This window comes from Styela clava, chromosome 8 (genome assembly GCF_964204865.1).
Source record: "Styela clava chromosome 8, kaStyClav1.hap1.2, whole genome shotgun sequence".
In the NCBI taxonomy this organism is placed as follows: Eukaryota; Metazoa; Chordata; class Ascidiacea; order Stolidobranchia; family Styelidae; genus Styela; species Styela clava.
Genome location: NC_135257.1, coordinates 18634131 through 18657514, shown reverse-complemented (window position 1 = coordinate 18657514; position 23384 = coordinate 18634131). Strand labels below are relative to the sequence as shown.

At 36.7% G+C, this 23384-nt stretch overlaps 4 protein-coding genes and 2 pseudogenes across 4 annotated transcripts in view; 4 read left to right on the top strand and 2 right to left on the bottom strand.

Moving 5' to 3' along the window:
- The window catches only part of LOC120346425 (uncharacterized), a 200558-nt gene that overhangs the window by 172525 nt on the left and 4649 nt on the right, over positions 1 to 23384 (bottom strand). The gene's annotated exons all lie outside the window — the stretch shown is intronic.
- On the top strand, positions 608 to 1587 carry LOC120345912 (testis-specific serine/threonine-protein kinase 3-like). The gene has a single exon (XM_039415502.2). The coding sequence runs from the start codon at positions 669 to 671 to the stop codon at positions 1548 to 1550; it is 882 nt and encodes a 293-aa protein (XP_039271436.2). The 5' UTR covers positions 608 to 668; the 3' UTR covers positions 1551 to 1587.
- On the bottom strand, positions 4482 to 13101 carry LOC120346047 (uncharacterized). Its single transcript, XM_039415681.2, has 4 exons — positions 12695 to 13101; positions 10542 to 10654; positions 8313 to 9292; positions 4482 to 7677 (listed from the first exon to the last, which is right to left on the bottom strand). Exons 1-4 carry the CDS (start codon positions 12857 to 12859, stop codon positions 7505 to 7507), a joined length of 1431 nt encoding a protein of 476 aa, XP_039271615.2. The 5' UTR covers positions 12860 to 13101; the 3' UTR covers positions 4482 to 7504.
- On the top strand, positions 13363 to 19261 carry LOC120345279 (arylsulfatase I pseudogene; annotated as a pseudogene).
- On the top strand, positions 19290 to 19718 carry LOC144425833 (arylsulfatase J-like). Its single transcript, XM_078115552.1, has one exon. The coding sequence runs from the start codon at positions 19290 to 19292 to the stop codon at positions 19716 to 19718; it is 429 nt and encodes a 142-aa protein (XP_077971678.1).
- Positions 19786 to 23367, top strand: LOC120345277 (arylsulfatase I pseudogene; annotated as a pseudogene).

Below are 23384 nucleotides of genomic sequence, written 5' to 3'. Positions count from 1 at the left end.
CCTTAATAATACCATCATTTAGTGTGCGAACATTAGTATGAAGAGAATGTTTTTCTCCAAAGTTGCAATTTGCGTTATCTGCACTTATCTGCTCTTTTCCAATCAAGTTGTAAATTGGAGGCGTTGTTGTAACGGAGGTTGTAACGGAGGCAATTTAAAAACGGAACAATATCAAACACAGTACTACTATAACTATCGGGCAAAACGATGTTGGAAAAAATAAAGGACAATTATCACCTTAAAAAAAACGAGGACAAAAATCTCAAATAAAGGATTGTCCTTTGAAATAAAGGACGGTTGGCAACCCTAGTTGAACTTGACAAGCTGATAATAGAGAAGTTTGTTCATTTGGAAATAAATATTCATGATACTGGAAATTATTGATAAAATTAAGGTATAGTTTCATAAATAATATATAGACTATTATTCCATTTTATAAGATTTGAATGAATAAAAATTCGCATTTCAGGGAGTTTATTTTTTACTTTTCATGGTGATTTCCGAATATAAGGGTAATCCCCGTAACCGAAACCACCAATCCCAAACATTTTGTGACGTCATAGTTTATAACGAATAATTCTTGATTTCATTTTACAAAGCGTTTATTTTGGAAGCATGTAAGTTAGCCGGACCATTGTGAAGTAGTGGAGGCCTAGAGGTCCATAAAAATGGGCCTTTTTAGCAAAAGCGATCAGAGTTTACTGCAGAAAAGGGGATACACGCTCGGACAAGTGCTAGGACAAGGGAGTTACGCAACTGTCAATAAAGCTACGCGGAAAAAGAACGATAGTGAGGAACATATTGCCATAAAGATAATCGCACTGGACCAGGTTCAGGAGGAATTTAAAAAGAAGTTTTTGAGACGCGAACTTTCTATTTCGAAGGTTCTTGACCATCCAAACATCATAAAAACAATAGAGGTAATACAAGCAAAAAATAAAGTGTATATTCCAATCGAATTAGCCACAAAAGGAGATCTACTCGAATTCATACAACTTAGAGGACCATTGCCTGAAAATGTAGCGGCTGGGCTCTTTGGAGATATGTGTCGAGGAATTGAATATATTCACAACAAACAGGTCGTCCACCGAGATTTAAAATGCGAAAATGTACTTTTGAGCGGAAAAAATACAGCAAAAATTGCCGATTTTGGTTTTGCGAGAAAACAGAGAGATAATGATCTCAGTGAAACATACTGCGGAAGCGCAGCCTATGCAGCGCCGGAACTGTTATCAGGGATACCGTACAGAGGAGATTTAGCGGACGTGTGGAGCCTGGGAGTCATATTGTTCACTATGGCGTGTGCAATGATGCCTTTCCGAGACGGCAACATAAAGACTCTTATGATGGACCAGTCAAGGCCTCTGCAATACTCAGCTCGATTTCAAAAAAGTTTGTCGACGTCTATGAAAGATTTAATGCAAAATATGTTGACTCATGATAAAGACGCGAGGTTTAGTTTATCAGATGCGATGGAGCATGGGTGGAATGCTGAAGCACTTGGAGGCGGCGATAGAAAGAAAAGTGTACAAGAGGTTGGGGAGGCGTAGTCTTTGGTTTGATAAATATATATTAAAGAAATGAGAATATCGTGTTTTCATTGGGAAATTGGTGACTGTTTGACGGTTTCCTATTCTTTCATATGTAATGGTATTCAATGAAAATAAGATAAGATTTTATTTCGATTCAGTCGCAAAAACAAAATAAACATATATACACAAACGATTAAGGCGAAGAACCCGGAAAGTGAACGAAACCTGATAAATTAAGTTTAAAATGTATTAAACGCGTTCACTTACTGAAAAAGAAAGAAAACAAGTCACAAACACAAACAAATGAACAATAAAGCAAAAAAAAAGGGTGATCATAAACCAATTGTTATGTGCAAGAGGGATTGCTGGATTCCTCGTTGCCGTAGGGTGGTTCACGCTTCACGTAACCGCTGGTTGATTACGGCTTCCTCCACCATGACGTCAATGCTTCCGAAAATCAAATAACTAACTAATCCCATACCCGACATGGAATGATAACCGGACGAGAGGCCGTGGTTCGCCATATGGTTAAGCTGTCTTATTGGCTTTCCTCTCCCCCGAGATAAATATCTAAATCCTACTCTACCCTATATCAAAGCAGTGCATGAGTCGTGTTATCCGCTTCTCCTTTCCGCGAAATAAATATGGAAACCCTTTCGAAACGGTTGGCAGCATGGCGAATGTAAGAGACTTCTGTTTGATAAAGTTTGCCACCAAGACCAGGTTAAAAGCCTGAAATTATCAACCTTGGTCGTATATATAAAAAGTTATTTGCTTGCGGCACCACAAGGTGCACTTTTGAGGGTACTCCCTACTTCCGAGGTATGTGAACCAAGATGGCGGACAACGAAACGTAGTATGTGTACCAGGTTAGGGTTAGGCCATAATTATAGATACAAATATTACGGGAGTCACTTTGCTACGCCCCAAACTCGTAATAGAACAAAAATAGGGAAAATTAGAATAAATTTATGGCCTAACCCTAACCTGGTACACATACTACGTCCCGGTGTTCGCCATCTTGGTTCACCTACTTCGGGAGTACCCTTTAAAGGACGTACTTTTATCGCGAAATCCAATATTTATTCACGATCCTTTACGTAAAAGGGGCGTATCCACCAAGATGGCGGCCCAGCTGTGATTTTCGGAATCACTACTTTAAAAACGACCCCGATCTACGGCTATGGACATATTACGAAGCGATTCACATTTGTGCTCGGAACAAAGCTCTAGACAAGCATTCACTGATACACAGGCTAGGATGGTGTTCTCGTTCCCGGATTAGGAGTGAGAATTTTTGTCGCCGTTTATGCTGATTATGAAGTCGAAATAAACTTATCTTATCTATCTTCATATTATCAACACAATTTATTACATCATCATCTTATCTGGCGAGTGGCCCGTACCGAGTTGACTACATCCCTCACAGCTCTCTATTGTCCATAGCATTAGGAAAATCTGCAAGATGTAGAACAGTGTCTTCTATGAGTAGGATTTACATATTTACTCCGAGGAAGAAGAAAGCCGACAAGACGGCTCAACCAGATGACGAACCACGGCTTCTCGTCCGGCTACCATTCCATGTCGAGTATGGGATTAATTAGTTACCGGTATGCGTTTTTCGGAAGCATTGACTTGATGGTAGAAGAAGCCTTAACCGACCAGCGGTTACGTGAATTACCCTACGGCAACGATGCGTCCAGCAATCCTCTCGCACATAACTATCCTCGCATGGGATTCAAACCTTCGAACCGACGCAGGGTAACAAGAGAGGTACGGCGGTGAGCGTATTCCTAACGCTTAGCACGACGTATTCCTAACGCTTTGCCGTTCCATGCTTGGGGTCCCAAAGTAATACTTTGCTGACTAACTCCTCCTTTCTTCTGTGGATACGCACTGCGAAACGTGTTCTTATTTTTCTGATTATTATAATCACAATTTAATCCCGTTCCCAACAAAGAGAAAACGTTTTAGCACCCTATTTTACAAAATTTTGGGCAAACATTGTCAACTTTTGTACTCAAATTCCAAATAGACATTTTCTTTTAAGAACAGGCTAAACTCTTGGTCGATATTCCTCTTTTTTCAAGATGCAGAATTCTAGAATTTACAACCGCTTTATAATAATAAATATTTTTACTGTGAGCCTATTTCAATTGGTGCGAACATGGTGGGAACTTACTCGTGGTCAATGTCATGGCATGGTCGTATCGTTTCCTCCAGTCCATACTGAAGAAACGTTATTTCAATTGCTTTATATTTTTTTATTATTTCTTAGTTTCTTTTTTATGTTATTATTTCAACCTTCTGGCGACCGGGAACTTTCCAAGTTCCTGAGGTCATCAATTGATAGAAAATACTTTACGTTAGATGTGAGCTGTTCCAAGAAGAACGGTGTTTTGGAGCTGTCCTGCATTAATTTTTCCTGGAATACGTTGGACATATTTTTCAAATTCTTTTCCGGTAAGTCCAAGCGCCCCCACCACCACCGGTATTGTTTAAGTTTTGAGTCCCCACATCTTTTGTATCTCGATTTCTAGATCTTTGTATTTTAAGATTTTTTCAAATATAGAGTCAAATATATTTATTTATTTTCAAAGGTGTTTCTTTCGGATGGTATAGCCACATCAATTAGCAGACAGGATTTTTTTATGAAATCTTTTACTATAATATCAGGTCTATTTGCTCCTATAGTTTTGTCAGTGTAAACAGTAAAATTCCACAAAATTGTTACATTTCAATTTTCTGTTACCGATGCAGGCCTGTGATTGTACCACCTGTCTTCTGTCGGTATTATTATCATTGTTTTTATGTTTTTTCTGGTTGACAAATAATAAAATCTCTCTCTCTCTATAATTTCTTTTAAGCGGTTTCCACTCGAAACCCCAGGAGTTGTCACTCTTTCTGCAGATAAACCAAATTCCACTCTAATAATAACAAAAATAAAAGAACAATGTTTTCTTTTTACAGTGTGAGGTCTTTGCTCATAAAAAACGAACTTTTCACAAACATAAATAGATATATGGACAATTATCAAGAAAATTATCAGTACTAAATCTAGAGCACAGAGTAAGAAGTGAAATAAAGTATAAAAGTTAGGATGAATGCGAATAAAACACTAGTGCCATATAGCAGAGGTGTGCAAGCTTTAATACAGGAGCGCCAGATACAAATTACTGAATAACACCGAGGACCTTTATTTAACATAGGCTTTTATGTAGTAGCACAAACAAAAACAGATTGAACGAAATTAAAAAATCGCTTCGCGGGCCGCACAATTTTTCCGTGTGGGCCACATTTGGCCCGCAGGTCGCACACCCCAGCCATTTAGAATTACTCGACGAATTTAAAGTGGGGGATTGATATACTATGGGACATGAACCACACCTGGGAAAGTTAAGTACGCAATGACAAGTCGGAAAACTTTTGCATGAACCTAATAGCTCACTATTTTGAGAGATTCTCGTGTAGTACATTTTACATTTGTTTGTTTTGACAAACTGTCTTCCACCTGAGGGTGTTCGTTTAAGTTAGAATTTGTGAAAATGCCATTCAAGTTTACGCAAAATCTGTTAGAAAAATAGCTGGGCATTTCTATTTGAAAAAGTAACGTTGACTGAAACTAATTCAAACATGAAAATGAATCAGATATTTAGAGTCAGATTCGTTTCAAAAGATTGCCATATTTCTGAACCAAGTAGTACAAAAATATAGCATAAATTAAACATAAGCAGAATAATATTGAATAAACAGGAATTATTCAAAGCACTAATAATCTGCATGCAAATGTTTCACAATGAAATAGTGTAACTTTGGTCAAGTACGAAATATACAACATAAGATTTTTAAAAAATTTGTCAACAGTGTGCACATCATAGTTGAGACGTAAATAAATTTTACTCTGATTGAGTTGGCATAAAAAGTGAGTATTGGAATTCAACTAAAGCTAATACCGGTTTATTATATATATAAAGGATCTCATTCAAGACTCGAGATATGGAGTGCCGGAACAATCAATAAAATAATCAATTGGATAATATGATGTAATGCTATTAGTGGTGTCAAAGAGGCTTATTTAAAATCCTGAACAATAAAAAATCAATAGAATTAAAATAATAAAACTTGTTAAAAATATTACAGAGTATGATAAAGATTTTTTTGGAATGTGAATTTTGAATTGCTGAACATTACTTTAGTTTGTGGGTGTGTAACATTTGATACATGAGTGCCAGATACAAATAACTGGATGAAAACCGCGGGTCGCGCCTTCATTCAACATAGGCTTTCTAGTAGTTGCAAGCACACAAATTTTGGGTTTCAATCTTATGACATGAATTATAATAACATAGGCATAGGTAGGACTCAGGTATGGGATTTGCAACGCAAAGGGATTGGAAATACTCGCACATACCAAATTAAACTGAATCAAAAACTCTCTGCAAGCTGCAAAATTTTTCTTTGTGGGTGACATTTGGTCCGTGGGCCCCAGGTTGTACACCCCTGCTTTAGGTGATATACAAGGTCATATGCGCTTACTTAGAAATGGGGGAATTTAATTGTAATAGTAGACTTTCATGAACACTGTAGTGTGACACATAATACCGTGTTGTTCAGATGCTAGCCTGGCACAAGTCACATATTTCAATAACTTGAGAGACATTTAAAAAAATATCTTGATTCAGATTTAACAAATGCCAGAGTAGCTTGACTAAATCTCAAGCTTGAGTTTTATGAATTTACGAACACTGTAACCTGCCATGTCTCTTGTTTTTAATCAAGATTCAGGCACTCATATTCCACATTGTAAGATCCCTTACAAGTAGCTTAATTTCTAATCAAAGAATCAACAACATAAATAAATAGTTTTGGTAGTCGTTTTAGCTACAAAAAAATGAGAAAAAAAACTGTCATATTATAAAAGCAATAAATTTTAATTGTGGAATCATGCTGAGCTAACCACATTAGCTTTGAAAGATTCCAAATCAAATGATTATAAACGAGTATGTTATATAAACTTGCAATGCTCATACTGGTCATACACACCATTAGACAACTGTACTTGCAAACTATTTCTTGTTGAAGAACTGATAAAGATTTGAAATTAAAATTACGATAGAGTTGGATCTAGCCATATTAGAATATGATTCTTTCTTTAGTCAGTTTCTATGACAATTATTTTATACCAAAATTGAGTTAAGTGTGATAGTAATTGCTGAACAGTCTACAGTTAGTTTGGGTTAAAAAAATATGCTGAAGTCATTGTTTACAACCGCTAAATTTATTGAGAGGCTTTTGTCTCAAAGTTCAAAAATCTCAATATTATCCTTGGCATTTAATCGTGGACTTGGGCATAACCATGGTGTAATTATACAAAGCTATTTTAACTTCAGTTGGCAAAATACCCACAATTACCTTTGACTGGGGCTTCATGTATCTTTTCAACTGCTTTCAGCAATCGAGTACCAAGATAAACAAAGCGACACAATATACATAAATCTAATATTACATATAAATATATAACTTTGAAAATGTATGATAAAAGCACATAAATTATGATTTAGCTTTAAAAATTTGAATTTATACAAAGTGGATTGAACTTATAATGCAATTTTTGTAAAATTATAGCTTTGTCAGTTGGGGTGTTATTCATTTATTTATTTCGTTACATTTTTTTAAAATATTCAGTTAATTTCGAGCGACAGGTTCTTAATGGATAATAATCAAAATGCTGGAAATCTATAGCTCAGACCAAGTATTATTGGAATAAAAACAACTTTGGAGACTCATAATGCCAAGATATCCAAAAACTTCAAAACTGCAAAGCTGGCCAATCAGATACTAAAATAATAACTTTGAATTAATTTTTAATGCAAATTGTCGCTATGTCCAAGTTAAACACTTACAATCAATGGTGGTTAATATACAAAAAAGAAAAGTCTGGAATAACACAGTATTGAAACCTGACAGCAAAGTTATATTGTTATACGCTTCATTCCACATTCACAGCAAAACTTTGCTGTCATAACTGGATAGCGAGAACCGCATTCATGACAAAATCTTGAAGATGAGTTGCTGGAAAGCGAACTGCCTGATTTTTCAGAGTCGAACGATGTGTCTTCTTTTCTGTGGAGAGCCATTGGTTCCCCTATAAATGATTGAAATATTATTATTACAGTAATTGAATGACTTTCAAGTAGGTAAAGGCATGTGCCACCAATTTTCGAAGACTCGTTGTTTATATGATGCTTATTCACTGCTCTCTACAGCCGAGGGTCTGTACAAGCGCCACAGATATCTAATGTCATCTACTATTTTTTGGAATGACTGAAATCTTTCTGGTTTGGCGTTGTCTACCTATTTTATTACACTCTGGGAAAGGTGGTGGGCATGAGATTTGGAACGTCAACTCAACACAGTAGTCTAACGCTTCAAGGCCAATGTGCTACAGCGAATTTACGAACAACACCAATTTAGAAATATTCGATATTCCATATTCGTAAGCGCTATTTCGCAATGTATTCATAAATTATTACGCAATGAAATTTAGATTTGGTCAGGTTTAGCCATCCCTGTTACAAGATTTATTTACTTTAGGTTGAATCGCTCGGGATTTTAAGATAGCTTGCTCAATGCAAAGTAAAGCACATTCACTCAAAAATCGAGAATACTGGTGTATGAGCAATATTACTGGCAACACCACTGAAATGTCCGAAGAGTGAAAAGCTACTTATAGTACAGATATGCGATTATTATGCATAGGTAATATAAATAAATAACTACCTCTTCCTCTGTATGCATCAGAATCCCAGGGAGACGAGGCGTCAGAATGACCCTGGTGATTACTTGCACCAGAGCCTGGACTTTTATATCTTGAACCAAATTCTTTTGCGACAAAATCATTCAATGAGTCTTCGTATCCACTTTGCGCCGATTGTCCAAAGTTATTATTATTATGGTTATATCCTGAGTATAGACTGTTTCCATGGTTCACAGCAGCCTGCTGTCTTGTTCTTGTTGTTGAAGTCTTACGAACGCCATTTTGTTTGATATGGTCAGTTGAGTCTGATTCAAAATTAAAATCCCAGTCATATTTGGTAGATTTGGATGTTGATTGTCCCTGTCCGGTTCTGCCCCCATGGCTGTTAGCTGGGGGTTGATAATGTCCTTGGCCGTTAGAAACATTTCTTCTGCCTTGTGACCCAGTCGGTCTGCGCTTCGGAGCGTCAAAGTCTGACGAATCAATATCACTCGATGAATTATTTGCGAGCACTTTAGCTTTTAGACCAGTTCTTGTTCTAACGACAGCGCTTGCTGGTAAAGTAGTGTCGAATTTTGAATCGTTTTTCATCGAACGGGTTCTAGAGACATCAGAATTGCTTCGACCATCTTGCCTTATTGAAGTTGAATTAAATTTCATTGACCTTTGCCTTGCTGCTGAATTTGAGTGGCTGCTTACAATCGAGTCCGTGTTTAATAAGGTTCCTCCTCTTCGAACCCCTGATGATGGCATCGGAGGTCGGTAAGCATTTCTGCGTTCTTGTTTTGCGGCAGCTTTTTCTGTCGCTGCGGTTTTTGATCTAGTTTTGGTCTCCAATCTTTTATGTTGATCAGCACAAAACTGAATGTGCCTCTCCGCAGCGTTTTTGCTGAATCGGCGTAAACAATACGTACACTGAACATAGTCTGGGTTTATTGTTGGCGGGGGAGGGGGTGGCAGCTCTTTGCCTTCTTTGATTGCTTTGGTGACGCCTCGTGCAGCTCTGCAATGACAAATAAAGAATAGATAGAAGGATAGAAATTTCACACTTTTTTAAGAGAGAGGAGAACCCAAACGATGGCTTAATCAAATGGCGAATCCCAGCTTCTTGCCTGGATACCAGGATGGGAGAATTGTTAAATATTTATCCCGGGAAGAGGAAAGTAATAAGACGGGTTAATCATATTGCAAACATTCTCATCCAATTATCAGTCCATGTCGGGTACGGGATTAGTTAGCCAGAAGCATGTAGGTGCGGTGGAGAGCATATCCTTAATAATACTTAGCACGATGCGCCACGCCGCCAAGCCAGTGAATGTGGGCAGGGGCGTAGCCAAAAATTTTCAAAGGGGGGGGAGGTTCTGAATTTTTTTTTGGCCAAGTTAGATCGAAACAGCTAGCGGGGCCGATCGAACGCTGGAACAGCGTGTTTTTATTAGTCTTGGGGTCTAAAAAGCATTTCAAGCTACGGAAAATTGCTATCTATGATACAGAAAAATGATTTTATTTTTTTACATTTCAAAAGGGGGAGTTTCGACCCGCAAAACCACCCCCTGGCTACGCCACTGAATGTGGGGTACGGGGATAGTTTGCCAGTTATTTGTTCCAGATGCATAAACTTAAGCATAAGTCCGAATTACTTTTGTTCCAACAAAGCAAGCACAGTGTCAAACTTTGTTGTAAATATGAACTCTATTTATGCTTTTTACGGTTTCTCACAAAATCAACTTAAAATTCAAGTAAAAATTCAACTATTATTGAAATTGAGCTTATGGACATACAAATAATACCAAAAAGAGCATAAAGCTCGGTCCACCACCTTTTCTTTGGGCTATTTTCAATAAATAGAAATATCTTTTACATTAAATCGGTGGTCCTCGACCGATGCGGAGCGCACCACAAGGGGCGGCATATACAATTTTTTGAGGAGGCGTGAAGCTAATAAAAAAAAAAAAAATTTGTTGATTTGCCCGCCTTAGTTTGGATATTTATATTTCTTTATTGTTTAGAGATTGCAGAGAGCTGTTGTGCTTGTATCTTTATTATCCTTAGTGTGCATGTTTGGGAGTTTAACTTCATGCTGTTAGTTGTTAGTTCACAGATTCTAGAATCTGCCATACAATGTCAACTGTTTGAGGTGGGCCGTGAGACTTGACAAATACGAAAAATAGAACGCGACTTAGGTAGTTTGAGCACCATTGCATTATATATACCACGTGGAATAGACCAATAAAATAGAGTAACAAAATTACCGAACAGTTTGAATGAATTCCTCATGTTGTTGCCTCCATCTGCTTTTTGCTGCTGGAGCTGATCGTTGAGGTTTTGACTTTGTTGCTATTTTTGAGATACCTGGCAAATCACGCTGCAGAAGAAAAAAAAAATTAAGGTAGGTACCACTTTTCAATATTTATCCTATTTAATTTGGAAACCATGATCTTGTTGTGCCTTTGGTTGTTTTGGGCATGAAGTTCAAGAACCCCAAGTAATGACAGAATGATCCAAGTAATTAGTAATTCAGAGTATTGAGTAGACTTCATTAGCAAAGGCAAAGAGCTTAATAAGGTTCTCACTGACGACAAAGTTTGACACTTTACTGTCTTACTGTCCATAGCACCTGCAGTGAAACAGACTTTTTTTGTTTCATGCAACAGGAATGTGAAACTGGTGTGGTAAAAGAAATACTGAAATAGATATAATATACAGACTGACAGACAGAACAGCAGTAATAAGGCTAGAAGTTGAAATCAGATATGTATAAGTTTATTTCGACTCCATAATCAGCAGTAGACGATAAAATAATAGATAAAGACAAAAAACTGATTATAGAATTGGGAAAGCAAACAAAACCTCAAGTAAGGTTTGAAGCGTACAGATTTTGGATGGAAAGGTATTGATAAAAGAAGTAGTACAGGTTCGCTCACCCAAAAGTATAAAAACAAATTAAAGCACGCACGCACGTACACACACACACATATCATCGAGACATGATAAGGTTGGAAGTGAAAAAGTGAGACTTAAAATCAATTAAATCACTCAGTAAAAGGAATAAGTTATAAGTTTATTTCGACTCAATAAACTTATAACTTATGAAAAAGAAAAATATAAAAACAAATAAAAAAATGAATAAATTCTTTTGCCACACCAAATTAATAATTTTATGAGGATTGCCAAATTGGATACCGAATTAGTCAACTAGAGTTATATACTACCGGTAGAGATACCAGTCTGGATTTCATGGCCTTTTTGAACGAGAAATCGGGCGTGCAATCAGAAATTCCCGCGTGCAAATAAGAATTCCTGGCGTGCAATTATAGCTCACGACGTGCAAAACAACTGCACTCGCGTGCAATTACTTTGACATCAGATACCTCTCAATACATCCGCGTAAAATTACCGGTATCGGATAAAAAATACGATGAATCAGAGAAAAAATGGACGTTTGACCTTTGACCCCAAACATTATTTCTACAGTTTGTCGCTAATTTTGAGAGTGTTTGTGCGACTTTGGATACCGGTACTGTTCAGTACATCCGCATAAAATTATTGGATAAAAAATACGTTGAACCAGAGCAAAATGGACATACTTTGTCATTAATTTTGGTAGTGTTTTTACGTAGAATTAATGGATAAAAAATACGTCAAATTAGAGCAAAATGGACGTTTGACCTTTGACCCCAAACATTATTTTCATACTTTGTCACTAATTTTGAGAGTGTTTGAGCAACTTTAGATACCGGTACTGTTCAGTACATTCGTGTAAAATTATTGTATGAAAAATACGCTGAATCAGAGCCGTACTTGGCCATTGGTGCGGAGGCGATCCTTTCGTCCATAACTATTCTCACGGGATTCCTATTTCCTATCATTCAACACGATATGGACCTTTCCCCGAGCATCGACTTCCTTGTTTACTTCGTGACATTGGCCAATCAGCAAGATGCAAAAAAGGACGTAACAATGAGAGGAATTTTTCGCGGGTCAAAGGTTGGGGAAAGGTCCATGGTCTTTTTGCTTCGCAATATTTCGATCAGACCAAATCTTGCAAGCTGGTATTTGTCGACAATTGTGGAGTTATAATATTTTGGCATCTTTATATTACTGGATTATTGATTTTAAAACCATTTAAACCGATTTACATTGGTGAGCAATTGCAAATTTTTGGCGTGCAAAATTGATTTCGCTCGCGTGCATTTTTGCGGAGCGCTAGCGCCCTCGGGCGTGAACCTGCCATGGAATCCAGTCTGGTAGAGATAGAAAAATATTCCTCAAAAGATATCACCAAGCTGATTATAATTGGAGTCACCTAATGCCAGAATGCTGTAATGCCAAATCAGTATTGCCAAGTTGGATGATATATGTCCGTAAAACAGTAATGAGCTTAGGCTAGGCACTGTGAAAATACCTGTTTCTGTGATTCAAATACTTTTCTCTTCTTGGCAGCATTTTTCTGGCAAATCCCTTGATGTCTTTTAAGTGTTTCTGGGTTAAATGTCCTGCCGCATATTCCGCATGGCGTTAAGTTACCAACATAAGTTGGGGAACCATCTCCGTCGTCATCAAAATACATTTCTGAAGCGTTTAACTACTGAAATAATGAGGACGGTAATCAGACACGGCACCGTTACTGAAACTTCGGAATTTCACAATCCAGAAATCTGAAACCAACAACCGGAAGGATGAGTGTAGCGTTGCTATGACATCGTCAACAATGCGAGATAGTTGAATAATATGCATTCGTTGACATACTGATGAAAATATTACTAATTTAAATATTTTTTTCAACTTGGAAACAAAATACGAATTTAATTGTTTCATATTCTCAAGCAGGTACGGGCTCGCTTATTAATCGATTACGGTAATAAATAACCGAAGAAATTGGACTCCAGCCACTACATATTTACTATGCCTCTAGCGGCGATGAATTTGATTGAAGAAGGCCGCTAGGTGGCCGCAATGTTAGAAAAAAGATTTATAAGTAAGGCGCCCAATATTCTAATTTGGGGAAGCATTCTTTAAATGCCTAAGGGTGCTTTGCCAACTCAACTACTTTTGCGTTTCTATCTCCAATTATCCCCATTCAGAAAAATACGATTTTCGCTCTACTACAGATAAAACATGCCAGATACGAATTCCACAGCCATGTTCAAGACGAGGGAGAGGATGACATTTCGTCCGATTGCTAAAACCAATAACTTATAAATATGAATACATGCCATCGTTCTGTCAATCGTTAACTTTTCCATCAATCTGATTTGACCATTTGTGCCATATTAGCATCATATAATTAAAAATATGTTTTTGTTATCTAATTCGCCTGAATCGAGCTTATAGCCGTCACAAGTAAGCGTACTTTTATGATATTTAATAATTAAAAAAATTGAAAACTATCTAAAAATAACAACATCAGGAAATTGAATTATTGTATTATATAGTAAAACATCTCAATATTTCCCGATAATGGTGTTTCAAATTTCAACAGCTAATTGAAAACGATATAAAAAAACATCATCATACGATAAAACACCTCAAGGATATCAAAAAATAAAAACCTTTTTCAGTGGGTGGGGAAGATTTCAAAATTTTAATAACAACAAATTGAGAAAGATACTTTTTTGATATTTGTAAGATAGTTTACTATACACAACAAGAATTTGAGTTGAAGGTGATAATTACTCTGGCTACATCAGTGGCTCCTAACGTCTTTACCTCAACGAACCGGTAACATCGAATAAAATGAGCTGGTGGCGAAAAAGTTTAACAGGAGGAGATATTCTGGAAAAGTCAAATTTGGTTAAAATCGCCAATTGTTTTCTTAAGCACAGTGAAGATATCGTGGGTATTTTCATAAATCTAATTTGGCAATGGATTTGAATTTGGCAAAAAAGTGGGTATTTAGGACGTGAACATCATCATGTCGATAACCTGTATTTCCGAATATGAATTTCAGAGAGAGCAACAACGGTGAGACGGTGGAATATTCCTAACATATATGGTATTTGATAGATTTACAGCACAGCAGTGAATAATTCAAATAGGTCAATTCAGTAATTAGGGTGCTATACCGGTACCGGTACCGCTGTACTGGTACACATTGAGAATTAGAATTGAGAAAAACAAGCGATTTCTGGATTGTTGCCATCAGCACTATATTTTATTTATTCAACACTAACCCAATAATACTAGGGAACCAGTAGTGGGATTTAGCCGGTTCGCACCGGTTCTATAAAACCGTCTCACAGAATTTCATGAGATCAGCGAACCGGTTAGCATTACATGACTTTTTGTAAGAGAACCGCCTGAAAATATGACATTTGTATGATGGAACCAGCTGACGAAAATTTTGAATCCCACCACTGTAGGGAACCCGAACCTTTTTGGCATATTGTCTGATTGTTGTCATAGAACTGTAGAAATCTGATTGAACTGCTGAACTGTATGTTGGCAGGGATTGTTGGTTTCTCAGGTATTCTAAATGACAAGCTAATCCAGTAGATAGTATGATTTTATCCATTTTCTTCTACATTGTATTTGCTGTTCCTATCTGTGTGAGAGCAAGATCTCGTCCTAATATTGTGTTTATTCTCGCTGATGATCTTGGATATAACGATGTTGGGTATCATGGAAAAGAACATCTTTCTGCTTTGAAGACTCCACATCTTGACCATCTTGCTGAAAATGGTGTAAAACTAGAGAATTATTACGTGCAACCACTATGCACGCCAACACGAAGTCAACTTTTGAGTGGCAGATACCAAATCCATACTGGACTGCAGCATAAAAGTATTTGGTCACCGAAACCAAATGCTCTTCCGATTGAAAACATACTTTTGCCTGAGCAACTCAGAAACTGTGGTTACGATACTCATATGGTAGGAAAATGGCATCTTGGATTTTATAAGGAAAAATTTTTACCATGGAATAGAGGTTTTAATTCATATTTTGGATATTTAACTGGAGTTGAGGATTATTACACTCATGTTTGCGATTATCATAGAATGAGCGGTGTTGCTACGTGGGATTCTAAACTTGGTCCTGTCAATAACACATGGGGTGAATACTCTGCTAATTTATTTGCCAGAAAAGCCATCGAAACGATTGATAAACGAGATCCTGCAAAACCTCTATTCTTATATCTTGCCTACCAGTCCGTTCATTCTCCATTACAAGTACCTCATGAATATAGGAAGCATTTTAAACACATAAAAAATAAAGCAAGAAGAACGTATGCTGGTATGGTCCTAGCAATGGATGAATCAATTCGTAATGTAACTCGGCATTTAGCTGATGTCGGTATTTTAGATGATACAATTATTGTGTTTTCAACTGATAATGGAGGGGAGACAAGGGCTGGGGGGAACAACTGGCCATTAAGAGGCAAAAAAGCAACCTTATGGGAGGGAGGAATAAAAGGTGTGGGTTTCGTTCATGGTCGTCGTTTAAAAACTCATCACATGACCTATAATGGACTTCTCCATGTATCTGATTGGTTCCCAACTTTAGTAGAAGGTATAGCTAGTTGTCCGAAAGTCAATGGAACGCAGCCATTGGATGGCTTCAACCAATGGGACGCCATTCGACAAAAGACTTCATCTCCAAGAAAGGAATTGTTACATAATATTGATCCTTTGTACATGTCTCATATCAATCGTACTACCAATAGCCTGAAACATGGGTTTGATGTTAAAGTCAGAGCTGGTATTCGTGTTGGTCAGTGGAAATTGTTAACTGGTGATCCAGGGTTCGCAGGATGGGTAAAGCCCCCCGAATCCAACAAGTATGATGATAGTATGTACGAAGGTGAATCAATTTCTTCCATCAAAGCAACAAATGTAAAGTTGTTTAATATCGAAACTGACCCTTATGAATACCATGATGTAGCTGATAAATTTCCATCTATTGTAGAAAAGCTTCTGACTAGATTAGCAAAATATAATTCTACTGCTGTGCCAGTGAGATTTCCACCAGATGACCCAAAGGCTGATCCTCGATTTCATGGCGGATATTGGTCTCCGTGGATGGTTGATTAATGAAAATAAATTATGGGAACTATTGCACTTATCAAACACTCTTGAAAGCATGTTTATATTAATTTTGCAATCAAGGTTCCCTAGATACCGGCTGAGCTATCTCTTGGGTGTTTACTAAACTATTTTACTGCACAACTGTTAGTCTGTTAGTACAAAATTTAAAAGTAAACTACTAAATCTAATACAAGTATGAAAGTACAGCAATTGTGCAAGCCTTTTTATATTATTGTTTCAAGTTTGCTTCTTTGCTGTCTCTTAGGTTTGTACTGAACTATTTTATTACTTGTACTCCAAAAATGTTTTCAAAGGTCTGCCCTAAACAAGTATTTTATGTCAGTCTAAGATTTTTATATAGAAATCAATGGCCTAATGTAATTTAATAATATAAAAAAGGCCTGTGCACTGGAAGCAATATTTTCATTATGATACTGCCTAACATAATATTATACACAATGTCTTATACTGTTCCTAAGTTAAAAGCTTCTGGCTAAAACCTACCAACATGTCCAAGCTATGCCTAACTGAAAAGATCTTAGTCTTTCAAAAAACATAGCTTTATATGAATTAGTGCACTGCGCAGAGCCTGGCTGAAAATAAGGAGTTCAATACCTTTTTAGATATCTTGCCTATGGATGAGTCTTGTAGTAACCTTGTTACTAACTCACAAAACCTTTTATATGTTCCATGGTCAGTGTTAGCAATATTAATTCCAGTTTTATTGATACCATATTTCTAGCCATGACCAGTATATTAAAGTATTTTTTAACACTTGCACTTATTAAACATAGATTTCCCTGTTTGAAAGTATTATTTTTAATATTGTTCTGTTATTTTTATTTTTAGGCTACTTTCACTATTTGCAGCTATATACCTTTGATTTCAGAAGCCATTTTGTTATGATTATTTTGTACGATGACTATCCAACATTAGAGATTTTACATTTTTGCAATATGTTTTATTCCACTAGATCGTGTCTTGCATTCTAAATTACATTTTATTTTAGTTTTTATGAATTGCTGTTACAATTATTGCCTTTTTCATTCATTATTTGTACCAGTCTTGGAAATAAACAACTTTTCAAGGCCTCGACTGTGATTGTGATATGTTAATTATTATAAAATGTTCCAACTTTTTTTTGCAATAAGTTTTTATTATAGCATTGGATGCATTCATGTATGTATATCAGTGGTTTCCAACCGGGGGCCTTTGGCTCCTCAAGGGGCTACAGAGCAGTTGGAAAGGGGCCACAATGCTGGGCACAAAACTGATTTCCCCTCCCCTTGACAATAAAACTTCTCGTTCTTCCTATTTTCATTGTCGTTTGACTTAATTGAGCATGAATTGTTTGAGCATAATGGAATTTATCAAAATCTACCAATCAAAATAACACTATAAACGTGAATATCGATCAGAGACTGAAGACCTATCCATCGAAAGTTAGGGGATCCCCCAAAACAGCGCTCTTACTCCATAGTGACACCTTGTGTCCCATCACTAATTAATTAATAACTCGCTAATTATACGGCATAATTCGCCCAGTATCAATAGGCTTCTGGTCCAAGATATGATGAATGCACATGCAAAATCTGGAGCAGATTCAATCTCGCTTCCGTGAGATATCGCGTGCATCTAACAGACATACATACAGACAGACAAATACCTGTCAACATACTTACCGATTAAAATCGATAAGTAATAATAAACAAGGTGGCATAAGTGCTGAAAACTTCCGGTAGGAGGCCACGAGCCATGAAAGGTTGGGAACCACTGTATTATATACGAGTCCACTACACAACATAAAGTTTCAAGGCCATTCGAATTGTATTTGATGTGTTAGGAAGTTTCTCAGCATTGTTTATGAATTCTTGTTTTTGCAATAAGTTTTTATTCTGTTTTTATTGTATATATATATATATATATAATTTGAATCCTAGTTTTCAATCATACCACACTTACGGTATTAAGTGCCCGAACTGTCAACTAATTTATGTGCCAAAAGCATTTCAATTTTACTGTGATAATGTGTAGGACAGATGGAAGCTTGAAAATTTGAATTTTTATACAAAAGTTCTCAATATTCTGTTCCTACCGCACTACAAATCTTAGTGGACTTAGATGTAAATATGGAACAAAAAACTGGGACATGGGATTAGTTAGCCAGTTATTTGTTTTCAGATGCATGGACTTGATTGTGGGGAAAACCGCAAACCACCCTACTGTGCCCAGCAATCCTCTCGCCCATAATTAACTCCGCATAGGATTCGAACTTGCGAACCCACGCAGGGTAATCAGAGGTGTGGTGGCGAGCGTATTCCTAATGCTTAGCACGATGCCCCACACCACCGAGCCAACAATAGTCCACCACACCATCCTTAACTTTTATATCCACAGATCCAGGAATAATCAATCATAAAGAAGAAAACGAGAATATCGGTTGGAAACCGAAGACTTATCGATCGATAGTTAGGGGATCCCCCAAAACAGAAACTGCAGTTCCGATTCATCCGCTCTTGTGACTTGCGCACTGCACATCGCACACACACACTCGGCGGGTCTCAAAATTCTCTCGCTTTACAAAAATCTAGATCACTTCATCAATAATTGATTGATAACTCGCTAATTATACGACATAATTCGCCCAAAATTAATAGGCTTCTGGTCCGAGATAAGATGAATGACATGCAAAATCTGGAGCAGATTCAATCTCGCTTTCGTGAGATATCGCGTGCATCTAACAGACAAACAGACATACAGACAGACCAATACCTATCAACATACTTACCGATTAAAATCGATAAGTAATGACAGGATTACAGTCAGTTGCTATAAAATTATTTTGACTGGTAATGCTTCATCGACTGCTGTTATCGAAAAGACAGACAGTGCAGTAGTCTAAAGTAATACTACGAATAGCTTACTCTCATGATATTTTTTTTTCTCAGTTATCTTAAACTATATCTCGCACCAGTCATGGCACTGAAGAATACTGTTCTATCCTGCCTATTAACGCTATGCTGCATTGGTATAATGACAGCTGAATCTCGTCCCAATATTATTTTTATATTGGCTGATGACTATGGATTTAATGATATTGGTTATCATGCAAGAGAGCATGAATCAGCAATGAAGACACCTTTCTTGGATCATCTTGCTGGTGAAGGAATCAAACTAGAAAACTATTATGTTCAACCAATATGCTCACCGACTCGAAGCCAACTTTTGAGTGGACGTTACCAAATACATACTGGATTACAACACGAGGTTATTAAGCCCTCACAGCCAAATGCTCTTCCAATTGAAAACATACTTTTGCCTGAGCAACTCAGAAACTGTGGTTACGATACTCATATGGTAGGAAAATGGCATCTTGGATTTTATAAGGAAAAATTTTTACCATAGAATAGAGGTTTTAATTCATATTTTGGATATTTATCTGGCGGAGAAGACTACTATACCCATCAGCATGGTTATCATAGAATGAGTGGGGTTGATATGTGGGATTCAAAACTTGGTCCTGTCAATAACACATGGGGAGAATACTCTGCTACTTTATTTGCCAGAAAAGCAATCGAAGCGATTGATAAACGAGATCCTGCAAAACCTCTTTTTTTATATCTTGCCTACCAGTCTGTTCATTCTCCATTACAAGTACCTGAAAAATATATTGAACCATTTAAACATATTAAAAATAAACAAAGGAGAATGTATGCTGGGATGGTTCTAGCAATGGATGAATCAATTCGTAATGTAACTCGGCATTTAGCTGATGTCGGTATTTTAGAGGATACAATTATTGTGTTTTCAACTGATAATGGAGGGGAGACAAGGGCTGGGGGAAACAACTGGCCATTAAGAGGCAGAAAAGCAACCCTATGGGAGGGAGGAATAAAAGGTGTTGGTTTCGTTCATGGTCGTCATTTAAAAATTCATCACATGACCTATAATGGACTTCTTCATGTATCTGATTGGTTCCCAACTTTAGTAGAAGGTATAGCTAGTTGTCTGAAAGTGAATGGAACGCAGCCATTGGATGGCTTCAACCAATGGGACGCCATTCGACAAAAGACTTCATCTCCAAGAAAGGAATTGTTACATAATATTGATCCTTTGTACATGTCTCATATCAATCAGACTACCAATAGCCTAAAACATGGGTTTGATGTTAAAGTCAGAGCTGGTATTCGAGTTGGTCAGTGGAAATTGTTAACTGGTGATCCAGGGTTCGCAGGATGGGTGAAGCCCCCCGAATCCAACAAGTATGATGATAGTATGTACGAAGGTGAATCAATTTCTTCCATCAAAGCAACAAATGTAAAGTTGTTTAATATCAAAACAGACCCTTATGAATACCATGATGTAGCTGATAAATTTCCATCTATTGTAGAAAAGCTTCTGACTAGATTAGCAAAATATAATTCTACTGCTGTGCCAGTGAGATTTCCACCAGATGACCCAAAGGCTGATCCTCGATTTCATGGCGGATATTGGTCTCCGTGGATGGTTGATTAATGAAAATAAATTATGTGAACTATTGCACTTATCAAACATTCTTGAAAGCATGTTTATATTAATTTTGCAATCAAGGTTCCCTAGATACCGGCTGAGCTATCTCTTGGGTGTTTACTAAACTATTTTACTGCACAACTGTTAGTACAAAATTTTCAAGTAAACTACTAAATCTAATACAAGTATGAAAGTACAGCATTTGTTACAACTTTTGCAAGCCTTTTTGTATTATTGTTTCAAGTTCGCTTCTTTGCTGTCTCTTAGGTTTGTTCTGAACTATTTTATTACTTGTATTCCAAAAATGTTTTCAAAGGTCTGCCCTAAACAAGTATTTTATGTCAGTCCAAGATTTTTATATAGAAACCAATGGCCTAATGTAATTTAGTAATATAAAAAAGGCCTGTGCACTGGAAGCAATATTTTCATTATGATACTGCCTAACATAATATTATACACAATGTCTTATACTGTTCCTAAGTTAAAAGTTTCTGGTTCAAATCCACCAACATGTCCAGGATATGCCTAACTGAAAAGATCTTAGTCGTTCAAAAAAACATAGCTTTATATGAATTAGTGCACTGCACAGAGCCTGGCTGAAAATAAGGAGTTTAACACGTTATCAGATATCTTGTCTATGGATGAGTCAAGTAGTAACCTTGTTACTAACTTACAAAACCTTTTATATGTTCCATGGTCAGTGTTAGCAATATTAATTCCAGTTTTTTTATTACCATATTTCTAGCCATGATCAGTATATTAGAGTATTTTTTAACACTTGCACTTATTAAACATAGATTTCCCTGTTTGAAAGTATTATTTTTAATATTGTTCTGTTATTTTTATTTTTAGGCTACTTTCACTATTTGCAGCTATATACCTTTGATTTCAGAAGCCATTTTGTTATGATTATTTTGTACGATGACTATCCAACATTAGAGATTTTAGTTTTTTGCAATATGTTTTATTCCACTAGATCGTGTCTTGCATTCTAAATTACATTTTATTTTAGTTTTTATGAATTGCTGCTACAATTATTGCCTCTTCCATTCATTATTTGTACCAGTCTTGGAAATAAACAACTTTTCAAGGCCTCGACTGTGATTGTGATATGTTAATGATTATAAAATGTTCCAACTTTTTTTTGCAATAAGTTTTTATTATAGCATTGGATGCATTCATGTATGTATATCAGTGGTTCCCGATTGGGGGCCCTTGGCTCCTCAAGGGGCTACAGAGCAGTTGGAAAGGGGCCACAATGCTGGGCACAAAACTGATTTCCCCTCCCCTTGACAATAAAACTTCTCGTTCTTCCTATTTTCATTGTCGTTTGACTCTATTGAGCATGAATTGTTTGAGCATAATGGAATTTATTAAAATCTACCAATCAAAATAACACTATAAACGAGAATATCGGTCAGAGACCGAAGACTTATCCATCGAAAGTTAGAGGATCCCCCCATGTGTCCCATCACTAATTAATTATTAACTCTCTAATTATACGACATAATTCGCCCAAAATCAATAGGCTTCTGGTCCAAGATAGGATGAATGCACATGCAAAATCTGAAGCAGATTCAATCTCGCTTCCTTGAGATATCTAGTGCATCTAACAGACATACATACAGACAGACAAATACCTGTCAACATACTTACCGATTAAAATCGATAAGTAATAATAAACAAGGTGGCATAAGTGCTGAAAACCTCCGGTAGGAGGCTACGAGCCATGGAAGGTTGGGAACCACTGTATTATACACGAGTCCACTACACAACATAAAGTTTCAAGGCCATTCGAATTGTATTTGATGTGTTAGAAAGTTTCTCAGCATTGTTTATGAATTCTTGTTTTGCAATAAGTTTTTATTCTGTTTTTATTGTATATAGGTATATATATATATAATTTGAATCCTAGTTTTCAATCATACCACACTCACGTTATTAAGTGCACGAACTGTCAACTAATTTTTGTGCCAAAAGCATTTCAATTTTACTGTGATAATGTGTAGGACAGATGGAAGTTTGAAAATTTGAATTTTTATACAAAAATTCTCAATATTCTGTACCTACCGCACTACAAATCTTAGTGGACTTAGATGTAAATATGGAACAAAAAACTGGGACATGGGATTAGTTGGCCAGTTATTTGTTTTCAGATGCATGGACTTGATGGTGGGGAAAACCGCAAACCACCCTAGTGTGTCCAGCAATCCTCTCGCCCATAATTAACTCCGCATAGGATTCGAACTTGCGAACCCACGCAGGGTAATCAGAGGTGTGGTGGCGAGCGTATTCCTAATGCTTAGCACGATGCCCCACACCACCGAGCCAATGATAGTCCACCACACCATCCTTAACTTTTATATCCACAGATCCAGGAATAATCAATCATAAAAAAGTAAAATGACAGGATTACAGTCAGTTGCTATAAAATTATTTTGGCTGGTAATGCTTCATCGACTGCTGTTATCGAAAAGACAGACAGTGCAGTAGTCTAAAGTAATACTATGAATAGCTTACTCTCATGATATATTTTTTTTCTCAGTTATCTTAAAACCATAT

Excerpts from the sequence above, each read along its gene's own strand:
- LOC120345912 (XM_039415502.2), top strand. The coding sequence starts at position 669 with ATGGGCCTTTTTAGCAAAAGCGATCAGAGTTTACTGCAGAAAAGGGGA.
- LOC144425833 (XM_078115552.1), top strand. The coding sequence starts at position 19,290 with ATGGCACTGAAGAATACTGTTCTATCCTGCCTATTAACGCTATGCTGC.
- LOC120346047 (XM_039415681.2), bottom strand. The coding sequence starts at position 12,859 with ATGTATTTTGATGACGACGGAGATGGTTCCCCAACTTATGTTGGTAAC. Across the intron at positions 10,655-12,694 it reads TATTTGAATCACAGAAACAG|CGTGATTTGCCAGGTATCTC; the intron begins GTATTTTCACAG and ends TTTCTTCTGCAG. Across the intron at positions 9,293-10,541 it reads GAATTCATTCAAACTGTTCG|AGCTGCACGAGGCGTCACCA; the intron begins GTAATTTTGTTA and ends TTGTCATTGCAG.